Source organism: Ambystoma mexicanum, chromosome 2q, assembly GCF_040938575.1.
Source record: "Ambystoma mexicanum isolate Mex_15411 chromosome 2q, UKY_AmexF1_1, whole genome shotgun sequence".
Taxonomy (NCBI): Eukaryota; Metazoa; Chordata; class Amphibia; order Caudata; family Ambystomatidae; genus Ambystoma; species Ambystoma mexicanum.
In genome coordinates this window covers 975,602,078-975,615,405 of record NC_090924.1, presented here as the reverse complement: position 1 = coordinate 975,615,405, position 13,328 = coordinate 975,602,078, and the positions used below count along the sequence as shown (strand labels likewise).

The window sequence follows — 13,328 nt, the reverse complement described above, 5'->3', positions numbered from 1 at the left end:
AACCCCCCAGCCACAGAGCACACGCCACACAGTGCTTGCTTTCCGGGCTCAATGGTCGCTCTGACGCGGCCGTGGCAACACCCCATTTATTACAAGCACACGCGGCAGAGTTGCTTTGCTCTGCCTCATGTGTGCCCTTAATGGGGCAGGCACCACAACTTGCATGCTGAATAGAGATTTTTGAAGCGTGGTAGGACTATGGACATTTACCTTAGGAGCGACACCTTTTTGAAGGGGGTTACGTGTAATAAAGTTGCGGCGAAAATTGATGTTTAAAATAAATTCACGCTTAAAGGCGGCAGTGGGGCCCCTGCAATCTATGTAATGGATGCAGTGGACACCCCTGCAACCCGCGGACCCATTATACACACAAGGGGATCAGGGGACACCCCTGCAACCTCCACTGCCCTTGTACGGTATAATGGAAAAACTTTTACTGGGTCACACCACAGCCTTTTTGCTGCGATTATTTTGGTAGAAACTGACATTTTTCGGCGACCATATTACTGGATACCTTGAAGGGAAAGTGCAGGCGTCGAGTGACTGCTTAAAAAAACATTCTAAAACATGTTTCATTGGGAAACTAGAAATTAAAAAATGCACAAATGCACAGAGGTGGCCGTTTTACTTGCTATGACACATTTGGATGTGGCACTAGCTCCCATTGTTGAATAGTGTTCTGTGGGGATGTACAAAAATCGAAAGGCAAATAGTGATAAATGGCAACAAGCTCTGGCAAAGCTAATACATCTGTTTTGGTATAGGTGAAACGTTTACTTCTTTATCAATGGATGGCGTGTGTGTTGGTTAGTTGTGACTGTAGTTTGGTTTCTGTGTGGATGAAAAGATGGGTAAGTTTGTGTGTGGGGATGTGCGATTGTGCATAGTTGAACGAATTGTTGGGGGGCTGTAGATCTGTGATTTATGTTCGAGCAGGAAGGGAAAGGGGAGCATGCAAGGAAGAGCCATCATCACAAAGGAGCTATGAAGAGAAGGGAAAATAGCAGCACACGGGGAGGGAGAGTATTCAATGATGAGGCTGCAGTGCATGGGGGTGAGAGCATGCAAGGATGAAACAAAACCACAGCATTAGAATAAGCAAAGAAGAGAACGGGAAGGGAAAACATCAGAGCACACACACACACAGAAAGGGTGTTATGTTATGTTATTGGGCAATAGCGCCTTATATACCATTAGTATGATCTGAAAGCACTGTGGGTTGAACGCCCTTGTGGACCGTAGTCCAGGTGAGTGGGGAGAGTAAGGTAGTAAATAGTGCTTGGGTGCAGTCAGTATGCGTGCAGCCAGTGGTGCGTAGCTGCAGTCTATTGCTAGGCGTGGTGCAGTGGTAGTTTGAGATCAGTAGAATGTCTGCAGTACGGCCGCTGACCTCGGAATCTGCATTCTGGTGGTGGTGGGGCTTGTGTATGCGATTGTGTTTGCAGCTAGCCTGATTTTTCGTTGCGTATGCAAAAAAAGATTCTGATCAGTGAATTACCCAACTATATTGAAGTTAGGTTGGGGCATTTCATTTATATGTATTGGTAACCCCATTGAGGATTGGGGTACAATGGGTGAACTGATGCATGGATTCATCATCTTCTGCTTCCACTGGTAGCTAGACCCAATCGCTTTCCTTTTGCTTCTCCCTTCCCTTCGCCCCCATCCCGGTTGTGACAAGACAGCCTTATTTGTTGTGCCTCATCATTATTGCCCCAGGTGCACCTTAACTTCAGTTGTCCCTAAGCTTGTTGCCTCCAGTCCTGTCTTGTATTGGCTCTCCACACCACCACCCCTTTCCATGTTACCCTGCTCCCTTGAACGTTTTATGTGCACAAAAGCATATATAAATCAGTACTATGTATATTTGCAACATGTGGACACACTTGACATTTTGTGTGGTAAACACCCCCCCCTCCCCACACAAAATTCCCACCCCACCCCTCAAAGGATATCCGGACCGTTTTTTTAAACAAGTGAAAAGCCTTGCTGTCATGCAGTGGGCCAATCAGATTAACCTTCTGCCTCGTGGAGCAGCCGACTGACCACAGTGCGCCCTGAGGTGTACTGCACGATCTATGTCCGTGAGCTAAAGGTCTATCTGGGCCTACCGAAAAGGGGAAGGTTAGTGCATAACCTTGATCTATAGCATATGTTTTTGATTGGCATATAATACTCTCATCGATATGTTTTTGAAGGCATGGGTGTTATTTTAACATTGCGAAGAAAGTGAAAAAATAATGCTTGCAATAACATTTCAGAGGCACACAATTCGGAGAAAAGTATGTCCTTGCAATATCATGTCACAAGATAAATTGCTGCTTGTTAGTCGCATTTGTTTGATCTATTACATCCCTATGATACGACTTTGAAAGCTTTTCTTTTTTTCATTCTAGTTAACTTCAAATGAGAGGCACTTAAACAGCATTAAGAACGATGGCGAGGGGCTTGCTCACGCTTTGGAGCGACTAGCCCAAACTGCCAGGTGAGTACCCGCAGGCTTTCCGGAATTTCCAAGACGGCAAACTGACTATTCAACCAACCCCCCCCCCCCCCCTCCTCTGCCCCCTCCCCCCCCCCACACACACACACACACACACACGTCTTTCGCAGACAGCCTTCTCCTGTAATCACCTTGCCAGACCCTCCACACGCGTGTCGTGTTACAGTTCGACTCCAGGCACACAAAGCTGTCCTTAGAAACCCCCTTCGTTCAGAACGCGCCCGTCTTTTTTGGTCTGGTGTTCTTTGATCCTCTGATGTGGGAGCCCACGGTTAAGCTGCATATTATTTTTCCATCTCACTACTTTAATTAGATGTTTGTTATTGTTCTTCGGTGATGGCCACAAAACCTTTTATGTTTTTTTTTAGAGGTTGGGATGTTTAACGAAGGACCTGGTGTATAATAGTAAAGTCAACAGTGTGTTCCTTGCATAAACGGTTAAATGTGATTGCAATGTGGATCTGATGTCTTACTTTTGTGCGAAAGTTATACTAGCTGGCACTTGTGTGGCTACAGTGGTGTTTCCAGAATTTTTCTGCAGGTTGGCCTGCAACGTGTTCACTACAGGGGTCCCAATAAACAAAGGGGGATATATTTATTTAATTGGAGTGTGTTTTTGCGAGATCCGGCGACCAGGGCCAAAATGAAAGTTTTTATAGACTATCTTCATGTCAATGAAAATAACAAATGTGGATTCCAAAATGGCCACCGGAGGGGGAGGACGGATTATTCGTGACTCGTCACTCACCCCCATTTAAAGGTGTTTTAATGCAGGGGTCCCTGCTTCCCCCCACCTCAGATACCGGCAGCTGAGCCCCCGCTCACTGTCGCAGCATGGGTGGTGAGCACTGCCTTGACAAAGAGGAAGCTTTCACGCAGGCACAGAAAGCGGCGGGGGACCGTCGAAGGAGAGGGGCGTGGTCGCGGCCCAGAGCTGCTGAACCTGCAGCACCGGCTCCACAGTAGAGGTAGGAGCTGAATATGGCATGTCATATGCCAGTGACACGTGCCACTGCATGTCACCACTACAAGTGACGCGTGCCACTGGCAGGTGTCACATGCCATGCCTTCACGTGTCACGGTAAATCTGTCTCTTCGTTTTTCAGCCATGACACACGTTTCCATTCCGTCCACTTTAATGGTGCAGTGGAGCTTTTCTCTTCTGGCATGGGGGGCATTGACCATGACAACCATGGTTCTGTCCTGTAGTTCATCATCATCAGTTGAGGTGCAGTCACCGTCAACACGGGAAACAGTTTTCTCCCGCCACATGCATGCCGGAGCCACGTGGCCAATGCGTCCGCACTTGGAGCACTCCTTATTCCTGGCGGGGCAGTCGCGGTCGTTCGCCATGTGCTTGGAGCTGGCGCATCTGTAACATTTCGGTGCCTCCTTTTTCCTGGGACTTTTGTCTTTGGGGCCGTCGCGGGAATGCTTGTCTCTGCGACCTCTCCATTGTAGCACCGCCATTTCGGGCACAGGCAGGTGACTTCCCGCCTCCTTGCGTCTGCTGGAGGTTTCTTCCTCCGCCCTGGCAATCTGGATGGCTTTATCGAGGGTGACCTCCTTTTCTTGGATGAGTTTGTCCTGTACTTTCCTAGAGTTGGTGTGGACAACGAGCATGTCGCAGATAACCTGTTCTGCATTTTCTCCAAAGGCGCAAAGAGAAGCGAGTTCCCTCAGCCTGGTGATGTAGTCATCCACGGGTTCGCTCCCTTCCTGTTTGCGAGTGTAGAATCTCAGCCTGTGCAGTACAATGTTCTCCTTATTGGTGAATCTCTTCATGATGCGACGAGTCGCTTCTTTGTAAACATCGTCGTCATTGTCGGCCGCAGGTATTTCTTTAAGGCTGGCAAAGATGCGCTGACCTTCAACCCCTAACGCATTTAACAGCATCACCCTCTTCCTGATGGGGGCATATCGCGTGCCGCCCACTGCTTCCAAGTAGGTGGAGAAAAGGGGTTCCCATTGCATCCAAGGAATTGCCGGTGTCCCTGGCAAGGGGAGAAACGCAGGGGGTGGTGTGGCGCCTTGCATGGTGGGTCCGTGGGACTTCTGGTATCCTCATCGCCAGTTATGTTGTGGCCTAAATAGATGACAGGACGCTGTAGGGTTTCTAATAGTCTTTATTGACTGACAAAAAGGGAGAAAGGCTCTAACGTGGCCTGGTGGCACTGGGCGCTTACTTACAGTTCATTGCGATCAAGTCCTGTGCTTTCCCAGTTGATTCACTGTGGAAAGGTTGTGCTCACCGGTGGCACGCTGTAAACTTCTAGGGCCCCCATGTAGCCTCCTGTGGCTGTGGTGTTATGCCCTAGAAGCTGTGGTGTGAGTCCTGTGGCTCACTGCTTCTTCTCCTGTAATCAGGAGCAGCGCTCCTCTGTGACCGCTTCAGCTGGCCGAGCGCCAACTCTGAAGCGGGAACGTTTTCCCGCGGAGCGTGGGCTCGCGAGTTCCCGTCTCGCGGGATCTCGCGAGAACACGCTCCCACGATCATGTGATGTCCCCACATCCTCCTTTTTAAAAATAAAAATACGAAGCGCCAATTATAATCCTTCTTTAAAAATAAAATTGAAAGGCTTCATGGCGGATTCGAACTCAAGACCTCATGCTTTCGGGCCTAGTTCCATTAAGCACTACACCACTACTCTCACGCCATGTAGTTGTCAAATTCTATCTCTAATCTGAACTGTCCCATGGTTCAATGATGCTCTCTCTTATTTTAAATTACATCTTAAAATAAACTGCATGTGCGATTCTGAAAGTTTGTAGGTTAGAAACAATTTACTGAAAGTATTTGCATCTTGTGCTTTTCTTGCATAATACTACATTTTAAAAACAGTTCAATCCAAAACCTATTACTGTGTAATGCTTTAAATGTCAAACATGTATTGTGTACATGTTTTCCAAAACAGTATGGACGCAATATTAAAGTGTGTGTGTTTGTACATTAATTCATGCGTTTCACACTCGACTGTACGAACTGTGATAAATACAGTACAACCGTATCCTACTGATAATATTTATAACTTATATATCAGAGTATATGCATGATCATGTAAGCATGAAAGTTGCTAAATCTTCCGATTTAGGGCCCAATTCATAAAATCCAGCGCAGAAGCAGAGCAAGTGCCGCGCGCCGAGAAGGAGCATGTGCCATGCCTGCACCAGCTGTGGCACAAACCAGCAATTGCGCGGCACGCATATTCATGGATTTTCCGAGGCATCAGTAGCCGTGGCGCAATGAACACCAAGCAGCGCCAGTAACGCCCCCAACAGACCCCCTTGCACAGGCAAAAGCCAGTGAAATGCCCAATACGGCACAAGGCCTGCGCCATCCGTGACCCAGCACATAGCCCCACATCGTGATCACATGAAAAATCAGGGTGTAACCCATTCGCACCAGCCAAATCGCGTGAAAAGGCCTGTGCGTAACCCGCCCGCACCCCAGCCAAATCGCATACCCCGCTTGCACCAGCCAAATCGCGTGGGAAGGCCCGCATGTACCCCATCCGCACCCCAGCAAAATCACGTACCCCACTCACATTAGCAAAATCGAGTGGAAAGGCATGCGCGTACCCCGTCCATGCCCCAGCGAAATCACGTACCCCACTCGCACCGGCCAAATCACGTGTTAAGGCCCGCGTGCACCCCGTGATACACGCACAACTCCCCTGGAAGCAGACGCCTCCTCACGGGACAGCCAGACCCCAACAGTGGACCATACCCTGCAGGCAGCCCACACCACATGGCCTCCCATCACCCGTGACCACACCCTGCAGGCAGCTCAAACCACATGGGATCACCACCATCACGCTTGAACATACCCTGCAGGCAGCACACACCACATGGCCACCCCATCACCGGTGACCACACCCCGCAGGCAGCCCACACCATATGGGACCCCCACCATCACCCGTGACCATACCCTGCAGGCAGCCCACACCACATGGGACCCCCACCATCACCTTTGAACATACCCTGCAGGCAGCCCACACCACATGGTCCCCCCATCACCCGTGAACATACCCCGCAGGCAGCCCACACCACATGGGACCCCCACCATCACCTGTGAACATACCCCGCAGGCAGCCCACATCACATGGGGCCCCCACCATCACCTGTGAACATACCCAGCAGGCAGCCCACACACACGGGGCCCCACCATCACCTGTGAACATACCCTGCAGGCAGCCCACACCACATGGGGCCCCCACCATCACCTGTGAACATACCCCGCAGGCAGCCCACACCACATGGGACACCACCATCACCCGTGAACATACACCGCAGGCAGCCCACACCACATGGGACCACCACCATCACCTGTGAACGAACCTCGCAGGCAGCCCACACCACATGACCACCCCATCACCCGTGACCATACCCCGCAGGCAGGCCCCGCCTCATGTCCCCACCCACCACCAGTGACGGCAACCTGCAGGCAGGCCCGCCTCATGTCCCCACCCCCCACCAGTGACGGCAACCTGCAGGCAGGCCCCACCTAATGTCCCCACCCCGCACCAGAGACAGCAACCTGCAGGCAGGCCCCGCCACATGTCCCCACCTGTGACGGCAACCTGCAGGCAGGTCCTGCCTCATGTCCCCACCCCTCCACCAGTGACGGCAACCTGCAGGCAGGCCCGCCACATATCCCCAGTCCCCACCCCAAAACACATTGGACCAACATACAATCACGCAGCACATGCCAACTAAAATGCAACCACACGCTACATCCCCCTGGTACTCCTCAACACCCATCCATTGGTCATGCTCCCTATGTCATGTGAATCCTACCATCACACATGCATGCATGTGCACACACATGAACAACATTGGTGAACAGCAGAGACACACAAATGAGTCATGGAGGAGTGAAACATGCACTAAACCGTTGAGACCAGATACCACTTAGATTTCAATGTCACACACGGTAAAAACAGCAAATTAAACATGCATGAACCAAATCAAAAACCAAAAGAAAGTGAAAACCAAAATCAATGTGATGTAAAAAATTGAAAGAGTAAAAAATGTGGTCCTTGTCCATTAACGTATGTGCAAATGAAATCACATATCATGTGAAAATCAATTCCTTCATGGTTAAAAAAACTGTTCAAATTAAAATCCAAATATTTACAAATATCCAGGGTCCATGGTCCCAAAACATGCAGAAAATCCTAAAAATACAATACAAAAATAACTATATACAAGATGCGGAGCAAAGTCCAGGAACTACAAATAAAAAGAAAAAACAAATGAAACCTACTCCTAAAGAACTGTATACAAAGGCAGCGGGCTAGTCCATCTCCTCACCATGCTCTCTAATAGTCTCCGCCAGGGCATCATCGAACACTGTGTCCACTTCCAGTAGGCGTGCCTCGGCTTTCCCTTCGAGGGCTTGCAGGGACTCCTCCATGCTCCTCTTGAACTCCCTGCTAGTCTCCTCGAGGACCTCTGCCCGCCCCTCTGCCCGATGCAGTGAATTCTCTGCCCTGGCCATGGTGAGGTGCGCCTCCTGTGCCCGCTGCCGCTCTGCCCCGATTTGCTGGCCCAAACACTCCAACACGGAAGACATCCTTGTCGTAAGGCCCACCTTTGCCTCCTGCCCGATGGCCCATATCTGCCCCTCTGATGATGAACACCTGAGTCCTGTTGCATCCTACCCTGAGCCTTCTGCTGCCAAAATGCCTGGTGCCTGCGCCACAAGGACAGCCTCTGGGTTGATGACACCACCCGGGGCCGTCATGCACGTGCCCTGCTGCTTGGTGCCTGCACTTCCTCCATTGCCATAGCTCCTGTCGCTGCATTGACAACCTCTGCTGATACTCCTTCGACTCCCGACTGTGGCAGGGATGTGATCTCCCCAGACGGGCTGCCGGGGTTGGGACAGGGAACACAGGAGGCCCTGGTGGTATCTGGGGCAGAAGACGGTAGGGAGGACGACTGACGCACAGAGGAGGAAAAGGAGGAGGGGGGTTGCAGCAGTGGCCAGCACACGTACCAGATTCGTGATCAGGAACTGAGCTAGCCAGTTAATGAGGCAACAGACCTCATCTTGATGATGTGCAAGCCCCCAATTGGAAGCCTGCACATCATCACGAATGCTGGCTGCACGCCTCGCAATACCGGCTAGCAACGGTTCCACCCTGTCATAAATTGCTTCATCCGCAGGTAGTGGAATATCCATTTGCGTGGATACATCCGCCACATGCGGATGGGTCCGGCCTGAGGCATGCCCGCAGGTGCATACTGGTGCAGTCACAGTTCAAGGGACAGGATCAGTCACAGGCCCCTCCACAGTGACCTGCACTGCCTCCGCCCCCTGATCCTAGACTGCACCAGTCACACCTACCTCATCACCCCTGCCGGGCCCCATGGGCTGGGCTGATGTGGCCTCTTCCTCCACCACCACCAACCTGGATGACTCCCCACTCTCTTCCGCATCGGACAGCCCCTGTGTGGGTTCACCTGTCCCTCCCATTGCCGAGGTGCCCACAACCAACTTCACCCTCTTGGGCCTCCCCTCAGCAGCTGCGGCCGTTGTCGTGGACACAGCACCAGTCTCCTCGCTACCGGAAGATAACGGTACCTGGGAGGAGGACTGGGCCCTGCGTCTGTGCCTGGTGGAGGCAACCCTGTTGCGGTGCTCCACAGCGCCTTCTCCGCCCTCTTCTTCCATCGTTGCTGTGAATCGGGAAACATAGAACACAAACATCAGGCTACTGAACATATGTGGGTATGTGTGTTTGTCACAATGCAAATGTACATCAGTGGCACTGTCAAAGGTCACAACCATCATCACCCTCCAATACACACAGGGAAGTGCCATTCACACACATGTCTGTCATTCACAACAGACATTCACATCCATTGACAAGGCACTGACACAAGATCATAATTGTGTATTCAGATCACACACATCATGGGACATAGACATCTCATTCACACACATCACCTGACAGTCCTGAGGCAGGCCATGGAGCTAATATGTCACAGTGCACTCGAGGGCAAATTGGTAGTGGGAGGCAATCACAAATCAAGAACTCAAGTAACTTACGTGTGGAGTGTTGGGCAGTCACACACACTCACTACTCAGACACACGCACATGTACACCATGCATGTCCATGATGGTGACATAAGCACCCATGTGTCACACCTCTCGCATGCTCCAGACCAGACACAGGTATGCAAACACGTGCACATTGTTACATGCCGGTGCGCTTCACGCATTGCAACACAGACACCATCGATGTGGGACACGCTTGAATGGACTCACATGCAGCACTGTCAGGGACATGCACACAGACATCTGTACAGGATGCATGCCAGACATAAGGCCAAGGTGCACACTCCAGCGACATGTCAACTTGCACATGCACTATGGTGGACAAGAACACATGAACACTTACCAGTCGACTCCAGACAGAGCACCAACTCCAAGACCTGGGGGGTACAGTGCTGGGTAGAAGCGCTCCAGGACCCTCATCACGTTGGTGGTCAACTGGCCCCGGCGCCTCGCTCGATCATCAACTGTCTTGAGGAGGCGTCGGGCCTTGTTTTGGGTCCTGGACTTGAAGTCTTTCCAGAGCTTGTGGACATGATGGGAGTTGCAGGGTGCCACTCCCTCCACGTTGATGGCACCCACGATGTCCCCTCCAGATCTTCTTCTGTCCTTCATTGCCGACTTGCGATGGGCCGTGGAAGAGGGCATCATGATGCCCCAGGACTTGCTCCACCAGGAAGCCAACTTCCCTGGTTGAGAAGCTGACAGCCCTCTACCTCTCTGCCGGGGGGTTGCCACTTGCCTCAGATGGTGTGGTGTCAGACATGGCAACACCCGAGGCAGGTGTGGGTGGACAAGGTGGTCCTGGGGCTGGGCTGTGGAGCAGTGGTATGGCAGTCGGGAGTCTTCAGGATCAGCAGAGGTGGTCACAACAACAGGATTACTGACAATGGCTGATGAGCAGCCACCAAACTGCAGGGCATGTGGGCAGCAGGCACACAGAGTGGGCTAGCAGCAGCAGATGGCTCATAGGAGGCAGCTCGGGAAGTTGGAGGCAGGTAAATAGCCTCGTAATCAGGAGCGTGGGTTATCCTTGTTCTTTTGCGTGGCTGGCTGGAAACAGAGTGACTCCGCACGTGCAGAAACAGCGCGTTAGCGTGTAATCAGAGGAAGGACCTAAGCACGTAAGTTACGAGACACTCGCTGGATGTTGGGCGTTGCCGTTCAGTATCGGGTTAAAGGTCTGAATAGGACAACAGTGCACTGTATGTGGTTTTTGTGGGGACGGACGTGTGAACTTCATATATTTGTGGGTTCACACGCGAATAGTTCACTCCTATGGCAGTGCGTACTTCTTGTTTTGGAGGGGAGTTGCCTAAGCGCGTATGATTCTTTTCATTGTACAAGACAGAAGGTGGTCCGTGCATGCATTTTTCCCTCTGTGGTTGCCCCTTTGTGTCGCGTACCCCATTTTTGAGTTCATACTAGCCTTACATTTTCCTCGCGTATGCATTTTTTGTGTTGCTGGGTGACGCAGCGTATTGCAGGATGTTTTTTACTCACACGTGGGCTACCGAGCAGTTGCGTACATGTTGATTTTTGTTTTAGTGGTGCCTGGGCGTTGCACGACCCGTTATTTTTTCACCAGGGGTCACATAGAGCCTTTCTGGAGCACAGTGGTACGTTTTCCTTCACGTACCCTGCCCCCTCACTCCAATTGCCCAGGACAATTGTTGGCTGCACCTCCCATTGCGCTAGTCCATCAGTGCCATGACTGGGAGGGCAACAAGTGGGAAGGGAGGCAAAGGTGAGCGACTTGCCAGAGGTGGCCAAGGTGGGCGACGTGGCCAGGGTGGCCAAGGTGGGCGATGTGGCCAAGGTGGTCCACATGGGCCAGGTGTCCAGGACCATGCAGGGAGAACTATGCCCCCCACCCAACCGGGGCAGGGAGATGCAGCAGCTGCTGACATACCCAGCACCCATGGTCCCGGACAAGCAGTGCCATCTGCTGTCCAGAGCAGCCAGGGTGTGGAAGCTGCAGCGGCAGTTGCGGCTACCACTACCCAGGCTCAGGGTCAGCCAGCGCGGACTGTAGTGGTCCCGGGACAGGGACAGGGTGACTCAATGGCCGATTTCCATGTCCCGAAGGCCAAGACACGTGCGGTGCAAGTTCCAGGCACCGACACCCGGGGATCTGGAGCAGCAGAAAAAAAACTATACCAATGGGATTGGGCGCACACCATAGATGAAATAGGTGGCTACAAATTATATTAGCAGTATGCGCAATTCACGAATAAAAGGATTCCTAGACTGATGTATATACTTTGTTTCCCCTGTGAAAAGACTTGCGCAAGGTACATGCGATTTAAATTGAATCAATTACACACTTTGGAGCACATTAAACATTGGCAATAAGGCATTAGCATCAACACAAACACTTGTAGATTCTGTCACAATATCCAACAATTGGAAACTCTTTAGCATCTTGTGATTTATTGTTCACATTATGAAACATTGAGAATTTGTCACTTGCATTAATGCAATATAGGTAACACTACTTTTATGAGGGAATTCCTGTGGCCCAGTTGTATGTGGGGAACAAATACATCTGTTGTGCTTTCATTAGTGGTCATGTTGACAATAATTGATTTTGACTTATCTAATCTTGCCAACAGCATGAGTGTACATTTTTTTTATTCGACTATGGGGTAGATTATATTATCTAAAATATAATTGCATTCCATTTGTATTAGTTACTAGAGTGTCTTGGTGTATTTTTTTAATAAATCAATGTTGGAGACAAGCATTCCAAAAGTTATGGGTACCATTTCTTGACTGCGTTAGAACTGGAAATCATGATTGTAAATTACAGCAAGGTGCTACTCTTTATTGTACCAGAAACTTAGCATCTTGAAATCATAATTGTAATTAACAGCAAGATGCAACTTTTTACTGTACCAAAAACGTAGCCACTATGATAATGCTTGTGCCTTTAACATGGGTAGTGCTTATTGTGTATTGAAGGTAGAGTGTATTCATTTTTCTGATGCACCGGATATTAATTTGCAACTTTCGTGATGAATGGTTGCTTTAATAATGATGTATATACGTATGTAAATCTTCTGTTTTTAATAATACTTGATGTAGAAAGTATTTTTTATGTTTTTTTGTGTTGCTTCATTATTATGTATCATCTGTTTTGTAGAGTTTGTAAAGGTTTCGTATAAACCAAGCACAAATAAATAAAAATAAAAATAAAAAAATAATTAAATAAAGGAATCGTGTCACCTCAGCATCATTCTGATGGCTCCATGGTGGCCGGCAAGACCATGGTTCTCGGAGCTGCTCAGCCTCTCGGACAGGCCACCTATTCACCTTCTGACGGGCCCAGCACATCTTCTGGCACTAACAGGGCTGTGGGGGTCATCTACCCCGCGACACAGAAACTAGCCCTCGCAGCATGGTTCCCGAGCACGTCACGCTAAGGCACCTCAGCCTCTCTCAGGCAAATCTTACGTGCAAGTTGGACTATGTGCTCTCCTTCTCGGCTCACTTTGCACACTTAGGCGTGCAGGTGGACACATGCCGCATGTATTTGACAGTCATGGGGGCCTACAGAAAGTCAGAGTCTTCTCCTCTTCCAAGCCGATAGTTAAGAGGCATTTGACGGGCCTCGCCAGTCTTTACCCGCCCATCAAAAAACCACACCCCACGTAGCGTTGGGCACCTTGGCGCACAAGCCCTTTGACCCAATGGTGTCCGCAGACATCAGGCTGATCACCATTAAGACAGCCCTGCTAGTGGGCCTCACTTCGGCTCGC

The 13,328-nt window shown here is 50.4% G+C and overlaps 1 protein-coding gene across 2 annotated transcripts in view; it reads left to right on the top strand.

Moving 5' to 3' along the window:
* Window positions 1-13,328, top strand: part of ULK4 (unc-51 like kinase 4) — a 2,742,936-nt gene that overhangs the window by 2,684,565 nt on the left and 45,043 nt on the right. For both annotated transcript variants that reach the window (XM_069648276.1, XM_069648275.1), the window contains exon 36: window positions 2,397-2,485. In XM_069648276.1, coding sequence (XP_069504377.1) covers window positions 2,397-2,485 — 89 coding nt within the window. The remainder of the gene's footprint in view (window positions 1-2,396; window positions 2,486-13,328) is intronic.